Below are 24,041 nucleotides of genomic sequence, written 5' to 3'. Positions count from 1 at the left end.
GCCTATCCCTCTCTTCCTTCCTGGAATAAAGAAAGTCTGGAACCATGCTAGTGCTCTTGAAGGATGTGTCTCCAAAGCTGTCGAGTCAACGTCACTCTCTGTGCAGGTCTGCGGGGTTGCGTCTGCATTCTCCCCACCAATTAGGAGTCAAGTCACATAGGCAGCAGTGCACCAAATGCCCCAAGCTTGGCTGGAAACCTGAGTTACAGGTATTTCATCTGAGCTTCGTAATAACCCTTGAGATAAAGAACAGAGCTATTAGCCACTTTTTCAGATGGAAAAGCTGGAGCTCTCGGTGAATGGCAGGGTCTGGTTTAGTCAGATCTCCTGACTTTTAGTCTAGTGCTCTCTAGCACACATTTGACCACTGTGTGTAAGAGTCAGCTGCCCTCCCTGGCTTCTTCCTACTCCCCTCCCTACTTACTTCCAATGGAGCCCTTTAACTTATGTTTTTGGGTGCCATATCCAGGCAAAGTTCCTAAGAATTTTTAGTAAATTTCCTTTCTGAGACAGATAGATGGGTGGTTGGAAGTGACCCCACTTGCTTTTCCCTTTCGGGGTAGGGCTGCTCCATGCAGGGAAGCCAGAATGTTCACTTGGAAAACTCGTTGTATTTTTCATAACAGATGGGATTTTCAGAGGTCAACTAGTCCATCCCTCTGTCTCTAGTCAGATAGGAATCTCTCATATCCTCCAAGTTCTCCCAAAAATGCTCTTCAAGTTCCTTTGGTCAGTCCATGCCGAGTTTTCACTATCAGGAAGGTCTACTTGGGTAATTTTCTTGATGTATTTCTAATCCTTTTCCTCTTTTCCTCAAATTGGAAGTAGAGAGATAGCTGGCAGTCCTCATCCCTCATATAAAGACACCTCAGAGGCTCTCATTGGCAGAACCCACTGACCATTATCAATGAGTACATATTTTTTTGCCTTTTCCTACCTTATTTCTACTGAGCAAAATCTCAGGGTCTGTGATGAATGGGGCTTCTTGGGCAGTGGGAGTGACCTCCTCCTGTTCCTGACCTTGGATAGAGGTCTCCCTCCTACATGTACACCTTAAGAGCAGGGCTAGGGCAAGGCATGGAGGGAGGTTCAAGCAAACCAGACCGTATGGGAAAAACAGCAGAGAGGCTGAGGAGAGGGTATCAACAGGGGATGCATGTCCATGAATGATGCATCTACATGGCATGTGTGTGTCCAGGCATGCTCGTATACCTACGTGTATGTTTTTCAAGTACATATGTGTTATGAACATGTGTGAATGGACATGCCTGAGTACTACATGTGCATGGGTGTGAAGAGACGGACACAGTACTGGATTCAGAATCAGGAAGACCTGGGTTTGAGTCCTGCCTTGGACACTTACTAGCTGTGTGACCACAGGCAAATCACTTAGCCTCTCTGAGACTCAACTTCCCTCATCTGTCAAACGGAGATAGTAGCACTTATTATGAGGCTCAAATGAGGAATCAGCTTGTAAAGTGCTTTGCAAACCTTAAAAGTGCCATGTAAATGACAAGTATTATTATCACATTTATGAGTTCTAAGTCAAGAATGACTAAGAGACTGAAGGCTTGAGAGTGGAGGCCAAGACACAAACATCACCATTTGCATACACTGGCCCCTCCACTGACTCTTGGGGTCTGAAAATAGCCATAGTTATTTGGATACTAATTCTAATTCCCTGTCTTTAAATGATGGGCTGGGTAATTAATTCCTTAGTCTCTGCCTCTTTCAGGCTGTGTTGGGGGTGGCAGGGAAATTTCAGAGGAGGAGACATAGGGGAGGGAGAGGGAGTGGGGTTTGGAATCACTACTTCAGAGAAAAGGAGGGAAGGAAGGAAGGAGGGGAGCGGGGGTGGAGCTGGGGGAGGGGGTTGTCGCCAGTTCTCCACTTCTGACCCTGGGAATCCTCCTTACTGCTCTGTTGGCTCCAAAAGCCCTTGGGTGGAAAAAGGTCAGGAGCTGGCACCTGTCTTTTGAGGAACAGATGATGAAGGGCAACAGAGAATAGCCCAGTGGTAACTAACCATGTAGGGACAGACCAATCACAGAGGACAAGGCCTGGTTATCCCTGTTATCAAACAAGGACAGTATGAGGAGCTCCAGCAAGGGCTAATTTAGGTCAAGAGGGAGGGGAGGTTTGAAGTGAGTGTTGGGTGCTGTGTGGGCTCTGTGGAAGCTCCTACCTCATAGAGCCTGCAGGAGGAAAGTGTGCACCAGGCCCCCTGCCCCAGGGTGGCACAGCCAGGTGGAAGGCAATGGTCAAAAGGGCATATTTGCATATCATTTACATTCCCCTTGCACACAGCAGCATAACACTGAGCTTTCCTTCCAGGGCAAGTTTTTAAGAGAAAATTACATTCCTGCTGCCCCGACAGTGTCATGTCTGAATGTTCCTGTTCTCTGTCCTTTTTTCTTCTTATTGTCCTAGATCCGAGGTCCTCTTGGGAGCAGGGATGGGGCCTGGGGGTAGTGCTGGCAGGAGCGGGAGGTTGGTGAAGTTGTCACTGCTGCTTCTTGCCTTGCTGGTCTGTGCCTTACCTACCCCTCTCTCCTTCCTTCAAGGATTCTGTTAGTTCTCCCTTCTAAACCTGCGCTCAGAAAGAGGTGAGTATCACCCACTTTCTCCTTTCCTAGTGACTTGTACAACTGAAACCTGACATCGCAAGGCTTTAGTCCAGGGGTGGGGAACTGCCAGCCTCGAGGCCACGTGTGGCCCTCATAATCAAGGGCTGGACCGAGGACCTAGAAGGCCCCATGTGGCCTCGAGGCTGCTGGCTCCCCACCCTTGCTTTAGTTTCTGACAAAGGAACCTCAGGGAGTAGGAAACAGAATCCTTTGGGGCTGGAACATTTTCCGGTGCCCCCAAAGTGAAACTGGGAGCTAGCCAGCACTCTCTTAGGTAAGACAGGCTCTGATCAAGGAAGCACTTGATATATACTTATTGATCGATTAGGGCGTGCATTTAACTTTAAGGCCTTCTCTTTCTCCCTGCACTATCATAACTCAATCAGTCTTCAAATTATGTAGATTTGGTTTCTGAAATCTTTCTCTGGGGCTGGCACATCCAATCCCACAGCTCTGCTTTATCTTTTCCATTCGCACTCCCAGCCTCTAATTAAAAACTTCATTACTTTTCTATAAGAAGAAAAAAGGAGTTGGGTGACATCACTTGTTTTCACCTTGTTCACGTGTATATGGTGGATAGACTCTGCTAAACGCTCTAGAAGGGCTTTCTGAGTCCCAGCTGCTGCAGGGTGAGGAACCTGCAGCCTCAAGGCCACATGTAGCCCTCTAGGTCCTCAAGTGCGGTCCTTTGACCAAGTCCAAGTTTTATAGAACAAATCCTTTTATTAAGGGGATTTGTTGTGTAAAGTTTGGATTTGGTCAAAGGGCCACACTTGAGGACCTAGAGGTCCACATGTGGTCTCAAGGTCACAGTACCCCACCCCTCTGTGTCTCCCCCAGTAAAATGTGAGCTCTTTAAGAGCTGGAGCTATTGGCTTGCTTGTTTTTGCTTCCCTTTGTAGCACAGTGCCTGGCATGAAATTATCTTTTAATTCATGCTTGTTGACTGATGGATCGACTGTATCTGGAGGGTCAGAAAGCCCTGAGGGATGGTGGGAAGGGCCCTCAGAACTCACTCTTGGTCATCAAGTGGCCTAGCCCCACCTGATGGCAGAGTTCATAAGATCACAGAGTTAGAGTTGGCTGGACCCTCCGAGGTCACCTAGTCGGGCTCTTTCTTTTTTATGGGTAAGGTAACTAAGGCCCTGGGAGGAAAAATGGAAAGTGATTTACCCAGCTACCCGATGGTGGCAAATGATAAAGCCAGAGTTCAGGTGTAACGGATCTCTTTGATTTCCAGGGGGAAACCTGGAGAAAGGAACAAGGTGTTCCATCCAGGTGATTGCTTCATATTGCCAGAAAAAGGTGCTGTTCCATTCTCTGATGCCTAAGAGCCACTGGGGGAAGAGTCAATTGATTGAGAGTCTGGCCAAAAAGCAAGTATAGCGAGGAGCTGGAGGTGAGAGGCTCCTACATGGGCCAATACTTCTCTTCCTACTGTCATCTCCCCTAGGGGAATGAGTGATGGGGGTGGTAGAACGTAAGTTCTCTGAGCTCTTTCTGTTCTTTTTCATTCTTGCCTTTGTGTATCCCCAGTGCGCATAGTCCCCTGGTACATAGTGAATACTTAATAAATGCTAGTTGAAATGAATTTAATTGAAGACAAGGTTGAGCTTTGTAGACATTGGGCAGTGGACCCGAAGTGGCCTTGTCTTGTATTTTATTTGCTGTAATATTTAATACAAGAGCCAGTGGGTTATAGAGTTATTGTCCAAAGCTGTGATTGGTCTCCCTTTGTTCTTCCTCTCTTTCTCCTCATCCCTTAAGAGTCCCCCCACTTGTACTCCTCCTTGTGTCTTCTATTTTCCTGACATCCCCACACCCTAGCCCTACTTGGACCTTGATTTGATTGTTCAAGAAGAAGTGGGAATGAATTCAGATACTGGGCTGAGCTTTAAAAATAAGGCTGCACAAGATGGTGGAGTACTAGGAAGGTAAATAGTGATCTTCCCCCCTCCTCCACCCCCAGCTCCTCTAACTAGATCTGGGAAATGCACCAGATTGAATCCTGATGGGAAAATCCAAGAAAAGAGTCACAATGATTCGTTTCTGTGGACATTGGGAAGGGGGACTGGCTAAGAATGAATTGTGTATGGAGTATTTCAGAACAGGGAGAGCCTGTGCACTGGAGAAAGAAAGTGTCCCAGATTCATACCCAGATGAAACCTTGTATGAGGTATGAGAAGAGGTGCCATTTGAAAGCTTTTTTCCAGGTCATAGATCCAGGGTGGACAGAGAGAATCTGTACCTAAGGGTGGTAACCCAGGGTAAGGAATCGATACAGGGCACTATGCTTTGTAATGAGGGAGGAGCAAGTTCAGAAGCAAGCAGTGGTGGCATGCCTTGGACCCTCAAGAGCAGAGCAGGGTCTTAATTCCAGCCAGCAGAAGAATAACCCAGACAGGAGTCACAGACCAAAGGAAAGTTTGTGGTTCTGGCACTCTGAACTAGCTGAGCTTCCTACCTGGCTGATGGGGGCTGAGTCTAGAAGAATATATGTGGATAGAGAGATAGATTGATAGATGTAGGTATAAAGATAGATAGATAGATAAGGATATAGATATAAAGATAGATAGATGGATAGATAGACAGACATACTTCCACATACAAAGAATTGGGTACAGAAATACATTTCACTCAATAGGGAAGTAGGAGGGAAAGGTGGAGAAGAGAGAAGGGGGATTGAGAAGGAGGGTAGACTGAAGCAGGGATTAGTTCTAAGCAAAACAAACTCTAGTAACTAGAGCTATACAAAAATATTTATTGCTCTTTTTGAGATGGCAAAGAATGGGAATCTGATGGGGGTGCCCATCAATTGGGGAATAGCTGGACAAGTTATGGTATATACAAATCTGATGGGGGCATTAGGTTCACAGATTAGCTCCGTTCCAGTATAGCATAGTCTTACCAAGGTCAAGGATCCAAAGCTCCCATGGACTTGGGTCCTGATCACACTCTTACTCTAGCTTGTCTGGCTTCTTAGGGCCTCTCTGCTGGTCTGGAAGCACCATTTGACCTGGAATCCCGGCTCCAAGATCACCACAGCCCAGGTTCCTGGGTCTGGAACTCCTTTCCACGTACCTAGAACTGAACAGGCCAAATGAAACAGAACAAAAGGCCAAGCTAGAAAGCCTAAGGGCAAGGGAATACTGTCTTTTCCCCACCTAACTTAATGGATGGCATCCATATTGTGGGTGAACAAGGCCTTCATTCACCCTTGCAAGTCACTAGAGAGAGAGCTTTTACCTCTGTCAGGTAAATTTCAAGATATAACCATTTTGGACCATGCAGCCAATGGAAAGAGGCTGCTGTTCCTACTTCTGGGATAGGCATACAAAGAGTGTCTTCTTCCAGAAGCAGGTCACTTGTGTCCCCCACATCGAGGGCCTCTTCAGTGACCTCAGCCTTTCCAGTTACACTTTTTTAGGCATGCATTCTAGGTTTCATCTTTGACTACTTCCTCTCCCTAATATCCAATCTGTTGCCAAGTCCTATGTACTCTACTTTCATAATATCTCTCATATGTTCCTCCTTTTTCTCCTCTGCCACTGCCTGCCATCCTGATGCAGGACCTTATAACTTCACACTTGGATTACTACTGCATTAACCACCTTGTTGGTCTTCTGTCCCTAAATCTTTCCCTCTTCCAGTTCATCCTCCACTCAGTGGTCAAATTGATCTTAAAAATACAGGTCTGACCATGTTACCTGCCTCTTCAGTAAACTCCAGTGGCTCCCTATCATCTCCAGAATAAAATATAATGTATATAAAATATAAAATCCACTATTTGGCATTGAAAGCCTTTCATAAACTGGCCCCCCTATTGCCTTTCCAGACTTTTAACATTGTCTCCACTCTGCAATCCAATGACATTGCACAGTGTTTCTTGAACAAGACACTCTCTCTCCATCTCCCAACTCCAGCATTTTCACCCTCATGCCTGAGTGCCTCATCTCTGCCTCTTGGCTTTCCTGGCTTCCTTCAAATTCCAGATAAAATACCACCTAAAAGATGCCCTTCCTAGTTCCCCTCCATGCTAGAGCCTTTGCTCTGAGATTATTTTCAATATATCCTGTATATGCTTTGTTTGCATAATGTCATCTCCAAGATTATAAACTCCTCGAGGGCAGGTACTATTTTTGTCTTTCTTTGTATCTTCCAAGTTTAACACAGTGTCTGACACATTGTAGGAGCTTAATAAATGTGCGCTGCTTGACTTGACTCTTCCAACTCATCCATTCCCACCCCCACCCTCTTTAGCTCCCTGTGGAGAAGGTCTGTGCTAAGGCAGAGTGTTCCTTTACAGGTCTCATACGGAAGCATCTCCAGCCAGGCTTGTGCTCACTCAGACATGTTATGGTCCCCCAGCAGCCTCAGAAGCTCAATGGCTCTGCCAGCTGGGCCTAGGTTTGCCAATCACAGGATTATAGATTTAAAGTTGGAAGAGACCTTAGAACTCATCTAGACCTGTATTTGAAGTTGGCATTAATAGAAAAGTACTAATAGTAATTAAAAATAGAAAACTAATTAACAGATTAGTTTACTAGTAAGGTCAAATAACTGGCCAAAAGCAGAGCTGGAATTCAAACTAAGATCCTTTGCTTTTCTTCTTACATCTCCGGGATCTGGGAGTCAGGGCGCAGCTGAGCAAGGCAGGAAACACTACAGAGTTCTCAGGCCTGAGCCCGAGTTCAAATTCTCCTTCTGTCCCCTGCCCTCCCAGGGATTACTCATTAGAGGCTCAGAGATCTAGAGCTGGAAGGGACCTCAGAGATGCTCTAGTCTAACCTTCTTATTTTCCATATGAGGGAAGAGAGTTGAAGTAACTTTCTAAGGGGGTTGGAATAATAAGCACGAAAGAGGGGAGGGTGGGATTTGAACCTGTGACTCCAGAGCAGGGTGCTCTCTCTACTGTATCACACTGCCTCGTTGGAGGAAGATGGGAAGGAGTCAGACATAGTCAATGTTTCAGAGCAGGAGGATTCTTTGCAGAAATGCTTTGTTGTTTTCCTCTGGGGGCAGTGAGGCATTATGGGAGGCAGGAGCATCACGGCCCTGGGATGGGGTGATGGATCCATCAAAGGCTAGGTCCACACCCCTCCCCTGCAATTTCCCAGAATGGCCAAGCTTAAACCTTCTGTGTACATAATAAAGCAACCAAATGACTTATTCTAAGCTTAGTAATCATCCATAAAAGCAAATGTTCAAATACAAAACAGGAAAAAATCATACACGAAAATATAAATTCTGTCATTTATAGCTTTTTTTTTTTTGAAGAGTGGCAGTGTGCCTTGAAGTCAGGAAGACCTGCGTTCAAATCCTATCTCTGACACGTATTGACTATGTGACCATAGGCAAGTTATCTAATTCAGGATGCTGACTGTTCCTTCCCGATATCAATTAAATCACAGGTCTAGGCCCCATCTCTTAGAAACAATTTGTTAATTTCAACAAGGTAGCAACAGAAATGTCTTCTTGGTATTTATTTTTTCAAAAGCTTTATTGATATATTTTGTCTTTATATTACATTTCCTGATTATTCACTCCACCCCTTCTTTGTGGGAAGTCTCCTGTAACAAAATATAACAATTATTCAAAACTAACAGTATAGTAGTCTTGTTTAAAAGTGCATGCGACATGCCCTATAGGGAGCATCCACCTCTATTTGTAATAAAAATGACCAGGAATCTATTTTCTTTTTTTCCAATTACATGTAAAGATCATTTTTAACATTCATTTTTCTAAGATTTTGAGTTCCAAATTTTTCTCCCTCCCTCCCCGCCCCCCTCCCCAAGGCAGTAAGCAATCTGATATGGGTTATACATGTACAATCATGTGAAACATATTTCCATATTAGTCATGTTGTGAAAGAAGAAACAGAACAAAAGAGAAAAACCACAAGAAAGAAAACACAAAAAACAAAAAAAAAGGTGAAAATAATCTGCTTCGATCTGCATTCAGACTCTGTGGTTCTTTCTCTGGATGTGAATAGCATTTTCCATCCTGAGTCATTTGGAGTTGTCTTAGAACCTTGCATTGCTGAGAAGAGCCAAGTCACTTGTGGTTGATCCTTGAATACTGTTGCTGTTCCTGCCTACAATGTTCTCCTAGTCCGGCTCTCTTCACTCAGCATCAGTTCATGAAAGTCTCAGAAATCTATTTTCTCTCCCTCCCACACCCCACCCCACTTCCACTGGGGGAAAAAAAGAGAAAAGAAAAACAAATGTATCGTAGCAAATACACAGTCAAGCAAGACAACTCTCTCATTGCTGTTTACTTTTTAACTCTTAAAAATTCTTTACATTTTAGTGGTGCTGCTGATTGGGATGTAATATAATAATCTAATAATACAATGTAACAGTGTGTGATATAATAAATAGGGAGCGGGCCTTGGTGTCTGGAAAAACTGGATTTAAGTCATGCCTCTGACACATACTAGCTGTGAGATCCTTGGCAAATGTCTCAAAGCTCCTGGCAACTGGGTTAAGTTAGAGAAGTTGCCATCTGCACCAGAGGAGGCAGAGATTCCTTACCAAGCTATTCTGACACCTAAGAAAACAGGTCCGGACAAAAAGAAAAACCACCACCACCATCATCATTAGGAATATTAATGTAATTAGATAATTAATAATGCTATAGTCAAGCTGCATACTGCTTGGATTTGGCTTTCTTTACTCTGTCATTCTGTACATATTCCTATATCTCACTGTATTATTCATATTCTGCGGTGTATTTTCCACTGGGGGAGTAGGGAGTGGGGTGGGGGTGGGGCTGGGCCCTGGATATGACTGGGCTTTGAGCCAGATGTATGAATTTGTTTGTAAATACTACAATCCATTATCCATCTGAATACTGCAAATAGCATTGTGGTGAGCTTGCTGGGCTCAGATCCTCTCCATTTCTTTCTCTTCTGTTTTGTTTCTTTTTGCCTTTTCCCTTGTGTTTCTGCTACTCTTTGTCCCTGTTGGGCTCTGTCTTTGACTGGGCCTAAACTTAGCCCATCAGGGAGTGGGGAGTGGGGTAGGGAAGAAATGGATGGAAAAGTTCCAGGGTCCTCCCTTCTCTGAGATGAGCTTCTTGCTCTCTTTTAGGGTGTGGGTGGGGCTGGGCGTGGGACCAGGGCATCAGGAGAGGTGGGGTTCCTCTCAAAGAGAGGGGTCTTGATGTTGAAGGTGCGGCCCTGGGCTGTGCTTTGCATAGCACTGGTCTCATGGCCATTGTGAGGCAACTGAGGCTTGACTATGGATGATTACAAAAATTGTATTTTCAGTGAACAAAATTTGTTTCCCCTCCTCTCTCATTGAAAAGAAAGAAAGAAAAATTAAATTCTTGTTGTAAATATGTACGTAGTTGAGCAGAACAAATGCCTGACTGGTTACATTCAAACGATGCCTCATTCTGCTCCCTGGCTCCGTCACCTCTCTCATCGACTGTTGATGACTGCAGATCTTCTCTCCTTTCCACCTTGAAAAGCACTGTGTCCTTAACTTACCTTTTTTTGTTCCTTCCCTGTGATTTTATTTGGTGCGGGGGATTCCTGGTGTGGAAATTCCCTCCACCAATGCGAATCAGCAACTTGTCTAGGCCCAGAGTTTCCTGGGGAATTGAGAAATTCACTGACTTGCTGTGGCCTTGTAGCTAGTACATCTCTGAGAAGTGACTTGATCCCAGCTCTTCCTGCCTCTCTATCCACTACCCAGGGTTGCTTTTCCCTCCTAACCTTCTCTCATACTCGTTGGAGGGTATGCTCCAGTTATCTGGGGAGACCGTAGCCCCCCCAATAAGTCGTGATTTCCATGAAAGCAGGGACAACATCTTTGTTTACCTTTGTGTCTCTGGGCTTCAGGTGACATGGAGAAGGCACAATTACTGCCTTCAGGGATCTGATGGTTTAGGTGGGAAGACGACATCTATCCACACACAAAATGAAGAATAATTAAATGTTTAACCGTGGCATAGACTGAACGTACTGGAGGAGTTCATTGAGGGGTTAGATTAGTCTAGACTTCTGTGATCAAAGAAGGAAGTAAAACTTGATTCATTTCTTGAAAGGTGAGTAGGATTTAGATGAATATGGGAGAAGGGAACACGTATCAGCTGGGGGGTGGGGGATAAACAGAACAGAAGTGAGACCGAAGGCTTGGGGGCTGGCGAGCAGAACTGTCTTACTATGAGCTAACACTTATGAAGCACCTACTATGTGCCAGGCACTGTGCTAAGCCCTCTACAATTCTTATTTCATTCAATCCTTACAACAACCCTGGGAGCTGGGTGCTCCCCACATTATCCCCACTTTACAACTGAGGAAGACAGAGGCTGACTTGCCCAGGGTCACGTAGCTGATAAGTCTGTGATGCTGGATCTGAACCAAAACACAAGCCTGGTTCCCTACCCTCTGTACCACTAGTAGAAGGTAACTTCAGGAGAATAATAGAAAATAAGGTTGGATCAGCGCACAAGGGTCACATTATGGAGGACCTTGAATGATGGCTTAGTGTAAGAGGCAAGAGGGAGCTATGATAGGTTCTAGAGCGGGGGAGTGGCATCATATAAGAAGAAATTAAAGATTATTCTGTCATTGGTGTACAGGATAGGGATGAGGGAAGGGGAAGAGATAAATGTAGGGAAGAAGTTGTTGTAAGAGTCTAGGAATGAGGAGATGAAGTCTGGACAAAGGTAGTGGCAGTGGGTGTGGGCACATGGGCGTGGAAATGGACGGATTAAAGACGTATCTGGAATGAGAAATTGGCAGGACTTGGTTGCTAGCTAAAAATAAAGAATAAAGGAAAGAGGAATCAAGAGATGACTCCAAGGTTTTGATAGATATCAGAGCAGGGAGATGGGGGTGGGGGAGGGCATGCTGTAAGAATCAAGGGAAAAGTTTTAAAAATTAACTGGTATTTTTTGTTTTGACATCACCTTCCTTTCTGAAAGTTCTCTCCCCCCACACCCAGTGAACCTTGACTTGTAACAAAAAAAGGAAAGATTTAAAAAAGTAATTCAACAAAACTAACCAACCTATCAACTGAGTCTGACAGTGCTTGCAGAATTCCACGCCCATAGTCCTCCACCTCTACAAGGAACTCCACTTTTGCAATGAATAAGGGAGAATTTTGAGAAAGGAGAGATCAACGGTGTCAAATACAGCAGAGAAATCATGGAGAGTATAGAGAAGAACATCAGAGAACAACCATAATTGAGGGGCAGGTGGTGAAGGCCAGGGTCTGCTCCCATATTGTCTGCCTTCCTTCATAGGATTGAGAGGGGTCTAACCTTGGTCCTTTGTGTCTTACAGGCTGTTTGAGGAGCCAGAGGCCAGTGAGTGCCAAGAGGATGCAGAGTCATTCCCTTTTAAGGACATCCGGGATGGTTTTAGCTCCACTTTTGAAAAGATTGTGGAGTCAGAGCTGATGAAAGGGACCTACTACAGCAGCCTAGACTCCTTGGACGTGCTGAGTCTCACTGACGAGACCGACAGCTGTGTCAGCCTGGAGGTGCCCCTCACCCCACTCATCCAGCAGCGGGTCAAGGAGAGCCCGGAGCCCACTGAGGGCCGGCCAGAGGACAGGGATGGGCAAGACAGGGCCGAGGCAGGCTTGGTAGATGGGGACTTTGGGAGCCCCCTGAGACACTCCATTACCAGCAGCCGATCAGAAAACGTCCTGAGCCGACTCTCTCTGAAGGTTGTTCCCAATGGCTACCATGCTCCCACTGCCCAGGACACAGAAGAAGAGGAAGAGGAGGAGGAAGATGATACCACTAAACTTATTAATTCTGTCAGGTGAGGCAGAAGGGACCACACACCATCTCACCACCCTTGGGTGCTAGTCGGCACCAGGTATCTGTGAAATTAGTCCTTTTTTGCCATAAGCAGTTAAGGCCCAAGAGCAAGGTCTTGGGTTACTTCCCACTGATGTGCTCTGTGACTGTGGGCAGCTGTCTTGATCATTCTGGGTCTCGATTTCCCTGACTAGATCTGTCTGCAGCCAGGGGTTGAATCTTGCTGCACCACTGCAGGCTTTCTGAGGGGATATGACAGATTTAGGAATGACAGTAGGTTGAGCGTATTGCTCCTAAGAGGTATGTGAAATTCCAGGAACACAGATAGCTGAATCCCCTGCTGTCCTTGGGGATATGGGGAAGGAGAATAGGGTGGGATGAATCTAAGGCCCCATCTTTGAGAAAGGGAAGTACTAACTACGTGCAGAATCCATCGCTGTGTGCAGGGCTCTCGGGCTCCTTTCAAACCATGTTCTGTGGAAAGGCCAAATCTTCAATCCTTCACTCATTATATGCTAATAGGTTAGCAGAGATCTATAGAGTGTTCCAGATAACCACATGCTCCCAAGGTCATTTTGCCCACACCTTTGCTTCCAGACATGACTTTTCTCTCTCCCCCTCCAACCAGGTCCCAGCTGCTGAGGGTCCATTTGGCTCTCAAAGATCTTCAGAGAAAGGGCCCTGTATTTAGAGGCAGAGGGCTTAGGTTTGAACCTCACCTCCATTACTTGCTACCTGTATGACCTTATACAAGCCACTTCATTTTTTCTGGACTTCATTTTTCTTATCTTTAAGATTAAGTGACTGGACCCAGATCCCTTCCGGTTCTGATCCCATGAGCTTCCGTGATAGGAGAAGGGAGAAATAGCTAGCGGTCTTGACGATCCTACTCAAGGTCTTACTCTCCCACTGAAGTTTCAGTTCATTTTCCTTGTTCTGCCCTACAGATGTTATTGTAAAAGTCTGTTCCCAAGCTTCAACCCCTCTCACCCCTTTTCAGACCACCCCATACCCCTGGCTATGCTTATATTCCTCTTACTTCTACCCCAGTGACCCAAGCTTGAAGGATGCATTGTCAGACTCTGATTCTGACCTGGGCAGCATGGAGCAGCTGGACCATGGGAGTACAGACACACTGGCCAATGGATGCCAGGCAGTCAACGAGGCAGCCAAGAGGTTAGCCCGGCGCCTCTACCACCTGGAGGGCTTCAAGCGTTGTGACATCGCCCGCCAGCTCAGTAAGAAGTGAGTGCCTCCTCCTTTGCTCCTTCCCATCCCTAATGCTTACTATTTGTAGACCTCAGGCACTTAAACTTCCTTGGGTCTCAGTTTCCCCATCTGTAAAATGGGGAGTGGGTTGGCCTAGTTGGCTTCTAACACCCTTTCGAGCCCAAGGCCTACAGTGCTACTCCTCTGCCCTTTCTTCCGGCCTACCAGGGCAGATATGCCTTTCCTCCTTGCTTCCATTGTCTATTGAGAAGAGCCATGGGCTTGAAATAAGCTACGGCCCGGGTTCTAGTTCAGACTCTGCTACAAAGGAGCCACGGGGAATTTAGGCAAGTTACTTCCCATCTACAGGCCATAGTATACCCATCTGCCAAATGGAGGTAATGATGTTTGCCCCACCTGCCTCACAGGATTATAGACTGTCAGAGCCAAGAGAGTCTTCTGTAGAGGAAATGACTCGTACGAGGTTACTCCTAACTCCTAATTCTGGGCTCTGACGTTTTTGTATTCAGTGTCAGGACGGTTGGGAGTCTGATGAAATGAGGCAGTCAATAAGCCTTTATTAGGCTCCTACTGCGTGCCGGGCACTGATCTAAGCACTGGGGATGCAAAGAAAGTCAAATGATAACGTTCTGCCCTCAAGGAGCGCACAGTCTAGTGAACACGCAAACAACGATGTACAGGCAAGAAATACATAGGATAAATTGAAGGTCTTTAGTAGAGGGAAGACATCAAGGCGGGTTAGGAAAAGATTCTCATAGAAGATGGAATTTACCTGGGACATGAAGGAAGGCAGGCGAGACAGAAGGCAGAGACAAGGAGGGAAAGTATTCTAGGATTGGGGGAAAAAATGAGGAAAACTCCCAGAGTCTAGAGATGAAGAGTCTTGTCCTCAGAATGGCAAGGAGGCCAGGGGCACTAGATGGTAGAGTACCTGGAGGGGAGGAAGGTAGAAAAAGACTGGGAAAGGTAGGAGGGAGCCAGATCGTGAAGGGCTTTGAATGACAGAGGTTTCTCTATTTGATCCTGGAGGTAATAGGCAGCCAGTGGAATTTATTGAGTACTAGAGTGACACAGTCCGGCCTGTACTTTAAGGTGATTAAATTGACAATTGAGTAGAGGACAGACAGGCATGGGGAGAGACTTGAGACAGGTGGACCAATCACAGATTATTGCGATGGTCTGGGTGAACTGATGAGGGTTTATACCAGGCAGGGTTAGAGGAGATAAAGGGGCACATGTGAAAGAATATTATTAAAGCGGCATCGACAGACTTTGGTAACAGATTGGGTGGGGAGAAGGGGTGAGAAAGTGAGGTGTCAGGGATGACACCTCTATTCCCAGCCTGATTGTCTAGAAGGGTGGCAATGCCCTGGATGGTAATAGGGAAGCTCAGGGTGGGGAGGTTTGGGGGGAAAGAAAACGAGCTCAGTTTTAGACATGCTGAGTCTGAGGATGACAGGAAATCTAGTTTGAGATATCTAATAGGTGGCTGGGAATGGGAGTTTGGGGGTTAGGGCTGGATAAGTCAATCTAAGAATCATTAGCATAGAGATTATAAACGAATCCATGGGATTGATGAGATTAACAAGGGAAATAGTATAGAGCAGGGGTGGGGAACTTGTGGCCTCTGTGTTTGTATTCAGTACTTGAGGACCTAGAGGGTCACACGTGCCCCCACCCCTGGAGAGGAAGAAGAGAAGAGGGCCCAGGACAGAGCCCTGTGGGACACCCACCATTGAATGAAATCCAGTAAAGGAGCTGCCAGACAGGTACGAGGAGAACCAGGATTGAAGAGTGGCATGGATACTGAAGAGTGGCATGGAAACTGAGAGAGCAGAGAGAAAGTCAAGGAGAATGGGTGATCGACCTTGTCGAGGGATATGAATATGCTTGAGGAAGGTTCAAGCCTTCCCTCCTGAAAGCTGCCATCAACACCGCCATCATCAGAGCGGCTGGGGCCCAGTCCACTTTGTAGGAGATAGCAAGTTTGGGTTGGACACAGGTCCTGACTTGGGGAACTTTTAGGGACCGTGGGAGCTTAGAATAACAGTGGCGCACATTCCGCTGACCTCAAATGATTCTATTTCTTCTCTCCTCGCCCTCCTCCCTGCATGATGTCCTTGTTCCTGCTGCTGTCCTAAATAGCTTTCCTTTCTGAGCCATACAGGGCCATTGCTGCCGCCCCAGGGGGCAGGAGCGTTTAGGAACGAGGGTAAAGGCAGTGGGGATAGACTGCTCTCAGTGGTCCGGAACCAGGCTGGAGATTTCCAAGTGCAGCGGTGATTCTCCTCTCCGTATAAGTAGGTGAAGGCAGGTGGGTGAGGACAAGACGATCCCCCTGTGGATCAATCAGGCTAGGATGTTGTGGGTTTCTCTTAAGAGTCAAGATAAAGTTCATTTCGTAGGTCTAGTGGGTCAGTCGCCATGGACTGAGTGACAGCAGCTAGGAAGTGCATGGGATAGAGAGCTGGGCTGGGAGTCAGGAAGACCTGAGTTCAAATCCTGCCTCAGATAATCTCTAGCTATGCGATGCTGGGTAAGTCACTTATCTCTCAGTGTCAGTTTCCTCTTCTACAAAGCCGGGGAGCTGGACATGACGGCCTTTAGTCCCTCCCAGCTTTAACTCTATGACCCTAAGATCATTTTCACCGACTGTCCTCTGTGCCTAGAATGTTCTTTCTCTTTGCCTCCTGCCTTCCCCGGCTTCCTTCCGGACCCAGCTAAACCTCCTTCTCCCACAAGAAGCCCTTCAATCCCTCTTAATTCTAGCGCCGCCTCTTGACTGTTCCCCCTAGACCCCGCATACGGCTTGTTTGTACGTAGCTGTTTTCACGTTGTCCTCTCCTGCGACGTTGTAATGGCAGGAACCTTTTACATTCCTAACGCTTGGCACAGTGCCTGGCACATAGTAGGTGCTTAATAAGTGTTTATTGACTAGGACCGACTGATGGGCAGTGACTGCTGCAAACGCAGCTCCAATCTAGGCACCGTGGGACGTCACAGAAAGGAAGGACATGTAATAAATAGTCTGTCGCAGAGAGACAGCGATGACGACGCTGAAGCCACATCTAATTTGTCGGGAGCTTAGGATAAGCTGACAGCAAAGCCCTCCCAGGAGGAGACGGAAGGGAAGCCTGAGGGGTGGTGGGGCCTGATCTGTGTGTGCATCCGTCGGGTCCCCGTGTGCCTAGGCTTGTGTGTCCGTGTCTTCATGAGCATCGGCTTTATCCGCTTGTCAAGGCATTTGTACGCGTCCCATCTCCACTCCATTCCGATATCTTCCTTATCACAGGCTCCCCTCCCCGCCCCGTCTATGTTGCTTGTGTGTCCTCGGGGAAGTATACATGTAAGCTCCAGATCAGTCCGAGAGGAATGTTCTCCCTCCATCCCCTGACCTCCAAACCATGGGGACCAATGGTAGTACCTTGGCATCGCTAACCCTATGTGAAAACGTTAAGGGTCGGCGCGCCCCCTGGTGGCCAACAGAGGGAAAGCCTTTCATAAAATCATTTTGTTGCTGCGTTGTCTCGGGTCCTGTCTAGCTCTCTGTGATCCCATTTGGGGTTTTCATGGCAGAGGTACTAGAATGGCTTGCCATTTCCTTCTCGAGTTCATTTTACAGATGAGGAAACTGAGGCAAACAGAGTAAAGTGACTTGCCCAGGGTCATGCAGCTAGTAAGTGTCCGGGGTCAGGTCCCCCTGACTCCAGGGCCAGGGCTCTAGCCACTGTGCCGCCTAGCTACCCCTCATAAAATCATACTGATTAATTTCAGTTCAACTCAATAAACATTTATTAAGCACCTACTATGTTCCGAGCGCTGTGCTGAGGATTAGATAAAAAAGGCAAAGGGCAGTCCCTGCCCCACAGGACCTTAAAATCTAGTGGGGAGACAACATGCAAACAAATGTATACAAAGCAGGCTATCTGCAGGATAAATAAAGAATTCATGGAGTGAGAGGGCCCAGGGAAGGCTTCCTGTGGAAGGTGAGATTTTAGTTGGGACTTAACGGAAGCCAGGGAGGTCAGGAGAGGGAGCAGAGAGGGAGAGCATTCCGGGCAGGCGGACAGCCAGAGAAAGTGCCTGGAGCTGAGAGGTGGAGTGTCTTATTCATGGAACAGCCGGGAGGCCAGGGTCGCTGGACTGAGGGGCACTTTGTCAGGGAATCAGGTGTAAGAAGGCGGGAAGGGTAGGAGGGTTAGGGTTAGGAAGGGCTTCGAATGCCGAGTGGAGCATTTTGTATTTGCTCCTGAAGGCAATAGGAAGCCGCCGGAGTTCGTCAAATGGCGTGTGTGACACGATCGTGTCATCAAACCCTGTCACGATGATCATGTGATTAATCGGGATCAGAGATTTTAGAGTGGGGAGACACCTGAGGGGTGAGCCAGTCCAGACCCCTCATTCAGGAGATGAGGTGGCCTGGGAGTTTAAATGACTTTGCCTACATCCTGCAGGCAGTAGGGGAGGATTCCAGTGGAAGCTTCAAATCCAGCAGCTTTACACTGGTTTACACAGAACTGGAAGGGAATTGTAGACATCGCCTCTTCTAACCCCTCACTTTAGAGACAAGAAACCAAGGCTTGGAGAAGGAAAGTTGATCTGACCGATATTACACAGCCAATTAATGCCAGAGCTGGCTGGAACTAAGACCTTAGGGCTCCTAATGCCAGGCGTGTGTCCAGCACCGGGAATACACACACTGATGTGCTGGAGCCAACTCATACGAGGAAGATGATTGTTAAATTTTCAGCGCGAACACGAACGCCTCAGCAACCAACAAATGCTATAAATCAGGCTTTGATTTATTGTTTTGTTGATTGTCTACCAGGGGTAGGGAACCTGCAGCCTCGAGGCCACATGTGGCCCTCTAGGTCCTCAAGTGCGGCCCTTTGACTGAATTAAAAACTTCACAGAACAAATCCCCTTAATAAAGGGATTTGTTCTGTAAAACTTGGACTCAGCCAAAAGCCCACACCTGAGGACCTAGAAGGCCACATGTGGCCTCGAGGCTCCAGGTTCCCCACCCCTTTGAGTCTAGACTTAAGAAAGGGATGAAGGAAACTTGAAAGGGTAATGGGTGCACAAGTTTGGGGTTTTTTTAGAATTTTTGGAGAGCCAATTGTTAAACATTTACTAATCCACTCCTGAATACAAGGAAGAATAAAAGATAGTCCTTTCTATCGAGTATAGCTGGAGAGGCAAGATTTACTCACACAAAACAATGAGTGACACAGGGCAAAATATAACCAAATGTAAGAGTGCGGGGAATAGAGTGTATTCACTGCCGAGGGAGAGTACTCCAGCCTAGAATAATCCAGGGAGGCTTGCTAGAAGAGGAGGTGCTTGGGCTGGGCCTCGAAGGGCGAGCAGGGTACAGATGAGTGGAACGAGGCTATGAGCCAAAGGGAGATGGTGGGAGTGAGAATGGCACCGATATCCAGCTATCTTGGTGGCCTTCGGAGTCTTCTGGCCTCTTTCAGGGTAGCATAATCAAATCGTGCTCCTGGGGCTGATTTTGATCTTCTGATTTCTTGACTTTGGAGTGTGGGGGATTCCAAAGGCTAGTAGGGAGGACACTCCAACTCCTGTTTTCAAGTCTTCCTGGTAAATGCCAAGCCCATTTTGAGAAGGCTGGTCCTGCCATCTTTGCCACTTCAGTTCAACTCCATAAACATTTATTAAGCATCTACTGTGTGCCAGGCCGTGAACTAGGTACTGGACACCCAAAGATAAAACCAAAACAGTCCCCGACTTCAAGGCACCTACATTCTCCTTGGCAGTGGTATCAGCAGTTCACAATGCAATGTCTCCTACCTTTGTGATCCTGGGTTAGACAATTAACCTCTCTAGGCCTCAGTTTCTTAATCTGTAAAAGGAGGGAATTGGAATAGATAATTTTCAAGGTCCCTTCGAAGACCCTATGATCTTTGAGAAAAAAAGTATGTGTGTGTGTATGTGTGTGTGTGTGTATACATACACACATACACACACAAACATATTTTTATGCACACACACACATATATATATACATACACACACAAACATATATTTTTATGCACACACACACATATATATATACATACACACATACACAAACATATTTTTATACACACACACATATATATATACATACACACATACACACACAAACATATTTTTATGCGCACACACACATATATATATACATACACACACACAAACATATATTTTTATGCACACACACACACATATATATATACATACACACATACACACACAAACATATTTTTATGCACACACACACATATATATATACATACACACATACATACATATATTTTTACACACACACACATATTTATATACATACATATATAGTACAAGGAAAACTGAGGGGAATGGGGAAAGATCATAAATAATTGGGCGGGGCGGGGAGGTGATCAAAGAAATTTTATGGAGGAGGTGATGCCTGAGTCGGGCCTTGAAAAAAGACAAAGATTATGAAGGGGTAGGTGAGGAAGGAAGGCCTTCTAGAGACGGACCAGCCGATGTGAATGCATAGAGCGGAGAGATGGAGCGCTGAGTTTGGGGACTTGCCAGTATGTTTATTTGGGGGGGATTTATATAGCGCCTATTATGTACCAGGCACTGTATATAATTATAAATATTATCTCACTGGACCCTCACAACAGCCCTGTAAGGTAGGTGCTATTACCACCCCTGTTTTACAGTGGAAGAAACTGAGGCAAAGAGAGGTTAAGTGACTTGCCCAGGGTCACACAGCTAGGCAGAATCTGAGGCTGGATTTGAACTTGGGTCTTCCCGACTCCAGGCCCAGGGCTCTATCTACTGTGCCACCAGCTGTCTCAAGGAGCTCATGTTTGAGTAGGGGAAGACAACACAGATGTTTTCAGCTACAAGTCGGAGGGAAAGGCCCAGTGGTCCCTAGGGAGCTGCCACAAAGCGGAAGGTAACTCATTTTCTTTGATCCATCTCTGATGTTGAACAATCGGACTGCGCCAAGGCCCTTGATGGTGAGAACTGTCCTTTCTAGGCCTTCGGTGGCTGTGGCCAGGTGAAGGAGTTAATAGTGAGGAGCCATGGAAGGTTTCTGAGAGGAGTCATGTGGTCAGACCTGGACCTTAGATTGTTTTGGCAAATAAGTGAAAGCTGAATTAGAGAGCCGGAGGGTCAGTGAGTCAGTAAGTTGGAACTCACGGTTCAGTGGTCGAAAGCAAGAGAAGCTGTGGGACTAAGCTAGGGTGACGGTGGTGGTGCTGGAGAGACAGGAATGTTTTCAAGAGATATTATGGAGGAAGACCTCCAAAGACCAAGAGTCATGAGAACCGAGGCAGAAGAGAGTGTCCAGAAGAGGCCAACAATATTAAAAGTTGCAGAGATAGAAGACGAGGACTAAGAAAAGGCCATCAGATTTAGGGTGTGAGGGGTCAAGAGTCACCTTGGAGAGGCAGTCAGGTGGCACAGTGGACAGAGCAACGGGCCTGGAATCAGGAAAACCTGAGATCAAATCTGGCCTCAGTCTCTTCCTAGCTGTGTGGCCTTGGGTAGGTCATTTAGCCTTGTTTCCTTATCTGTAAAATGAGCTGGAGAAAGAAATGGCAAACCAGTCCAGTATCTTTGTCAAGAAAACCCTGAAAGGAGTGATGAAGAGTTGGATGCGATTAAAGTAACTGAACAACTGTAACAACACCAGTGACCTTGGAGAGAGAACAGCTTCAGGGGAGCGATGAGGCAGATGGTGATGAAGGAGAGGATCCTTGTAACGCTAACAGCAGTAACAGTACTAGTATTCTCACCTTTTCACCCCTCCAAGGTTTGTAAACCACCACCCATAGATCTCCCTTAATTCTCACGACAGCCCGTGGAGCAGGAGCTATCCTGGTACCCATTTTGTTGGTCAGAGTAGCAGGGGATGCAAATTAGCTAACCACAGTTATCAGTTGTTTGGGGGCATCCTCCATTCCTGTGATGAGGCAGGAAAGTGTTGGGGTTCTGGCTCCTTTTCGATCCCTGAGGACCAGGTGATTGTGGGAGGGAGCTGAAGCCAAAGATCTAGGTCCCCAGGGACTTTCTACATGAGGCACCAGCTCAGTGATTCTGTCCCCAAACGAGACACACCCAGCTGCTCTCCGTCATGCAGCACATGCTCGGCTCTGTCACACCTGATCCCAAGCCTCCAGTCCTTAAGATGGTTGGGTTGGCACATGAAGCCCTGGTCCTTCTGGTGACTTCATTCTGGTGTATGAGGCCGAGGGCAGGCCTATACTTGGCCCTCACCTGAGCTCCCACTGTTTACTGTTCTAGGTGGGATATCTGACATGGGGCAGAAGGCCTGTACTTTCGAGTCACATACAACAAAGTGCCTGGGACTACGGGGCAGGGAACCTCATCAGGCATCAGGGCTTTGTGGATTCTGCCCCAGGATCCCTTTCTCAATGGATGAGGCTCCTGGACACCCAGTCAGCTTTTTGGGGAAGGCTTAGTTTTACTCTTTATTGAGTCTGAAGTTTTTGCTGCTGTAAAGTTGTGTCCAACTCTTCGTGACCCCGTGGACTATACTGTCCATGGGGTTTTCTCAGCAAAGATACTGGAGTGGTTTGCCGTTTCCTTCTGCCGTGGATGAACATAAACAGAGGTTAAGTGACTTGTCCACAGTCCCACAGGTAGTAAGGGTCTGAGGCCAGATTTGAGCTCAGGTCTTCCTGACTCCCGCCCAGTGCTTCATACACTGAGCTGCCCAGCTGCCTGGTAGCTGGACGTTAGCAGGAGTTGCCTCCTGAGGTCTCACTGGGATTTGGAGGATAAGGCCTTCTTGAATTCTTTTTCTCCTTCTTTCTTTCTTTCTTTCTTTCTTTCTTTCTTTCTTTCTTTCTTTCTTTCTTTCTTTCTTTCTACCTTCCTTCCTTTCTTCCTTCCTTCCTTTCTTTCTTCCTTTCCCTCTTCCTTCCTTCCTTCCTTCTTTCTTTCCTTCTTCCTTTCCTTCTTCCTTTCTTCCTTCCTTTCTTTCTTTCCTTCTTCTCTTCTTTCTTCCTTCCTTCCTGCCTTTCTATCTTTCTTTCCTTCTTTCTTTCTTTCTTTCTTTCTTTCTTTCTTTCTTTCTTTCCCTCTTCCTTTCTTCCTTCCTTCCTTCCTTTCTCTCTCTCTCTTTCTTTCTTTCTTTCTTCCTTCCTTCCTGCCTTTCTATCTTTCTTTCCTTCTTTCTTTCTTTCTTTCTTTCTTTCTTTCTTTCTTTCTTTCTTTCTTTCTTTCTTTGTTTCCCTCTTCCTTTCTTCCTTCCTTCCTTCCTTTCTCTCTCTCTCTTTCTTTCTTTCTTCCTTCCTTCCTGCCTTTCTATCTTTCTTTCCTTCTTTCTTCCTTCCTTTCTTTCTTTCCTTCTTCCTTCCTTTCTTTCTTTCCTTCTTCTCTTCTTCCTTCCTTCCTTCCTTCCTTTCTTTCTTCCTTTCCTTCTTCCTTCCTTCCTTCCTTCCTTCCTTCCTTCCTTCCTTCCTTCCTTTCTTCCTTTCCTTCTTCCTTCCTTCCTTCCTTCCTTCCTTCCTTCCTTTCTTTCTTTCTTCCTTTCCTTCTTCCTTCCTTCCTTCCTTCCTTCCTTCCTTCCTTCCTTCCTTCCTTCTTTCTTTCCTTCTTCCTTTCCTTTTTCCTTTCCTTCTTCCTTTCTTCCTTCCTTTCTTCCTTTCTCTCTCTCTCTTTCTTTCTTCCTTCCTTCCTGCCTTTCTATCTTTCTTTCCTTCTTTCTTTCTTTCTTTCTTCCTTTCCTTCCTTCTTTCCCTCTTCCTTCCTTCCTTCCTTCCTTCCTTCCTTTCTTTCTTTCCTTCTTCCTTCCTTCCTTTCTTCCTTCCTTCCTTTCTTTCCTTCTTCCTTTCCTTTTTCCTTTCCTTCTTCCTTCCTTCCTTCCTTTCTTTCTTTCCTTCTTTCTTCCTTTCTTTCTTCCTTTCCTTCCTTCTTTCTCTCTTCCTTCCTTCCTTTCTTTCTTTCCTTCTTCCCTTCTTCCTTCCTTCCTTCCTTCCTTCCTTCCTTCCTTCCTTTCTTTCTTTCTTCCTTTCTTCCTTCCTTCCTTTCTTTCTTTCTTTCTTTCTTTCTTTCTTTCTTTCTTTCTTTCTTTCTTTCTTTCTTTCTTTCTTTCTTCCTTTCTTTCTTTCTTTCCTTCTTTCTTTCTTTCTTTCCCACCCTGATCCCAACTTCTATATTACTCTTTCTCTTCTCCCTCCTTCTCTCTTCTCTCTCCCCTCATTTTCTCCTTCCCCCTCCATTTGCTCTCCTCTCTTTCCTTTATTTACTCTTCTCCCTACCTCCTCTTTTTGTCTTTCTGTCCATCTGTCTCTCCCCCCCCCCCACCACCTTGCTGCTCCGGCCATGCCACTTGGGATGGCAAACTAGGGACATCGTTGGCAATGGGATGCAATGCCA

The 24,041-nt window shown here is 46.3% G+C and overlaps 1 protein-coding gene across 1 annotated transcript in view; it reads left to right on the top strand.

Annotated features, from left to right (window-relative positions):
* PSD2 (pleckstrin and Sec7 domain containing 2) overlaps positions 1-24,041 on the top strand; it is a 54,208-nt gene that overhangs the window by 5,410 nt on the left and 24,757 nt on the right. The window contains exons 2-3 of the mRNA XM_036750911.1: positions 11,923-12,408; positions 13,458-13,652. Of these exons, the coding sequence (XP_036606806.1) occupies positions 11,923-12,408; positions 13,458-13,652 (681 nt within the window). The remainder of the gene's footprint in view (positions 1-11,922; positions 12,409-13,457; positions 13,653-24,041) is intronic.

Source organism: Trichosurus vulpecula, chromosome 3, assembly GCF_011100635.1.
Source record: "Trichosurus vulpecula isolate mTriVul1 chromosome 3, mTriVul1.pri, whole genome shotgun sequence".
Taxonomy (NCBI): domain Eukaryota; kingdom Metazoa; phylum Chordata; class Mammalia; order Diprotodontia; family Phalangeridae; genus Trichosurus; species Trichosurus vulpecula.
This window is presented reverse-complemented; position numbering and strand designations above follow the sequence as displayed.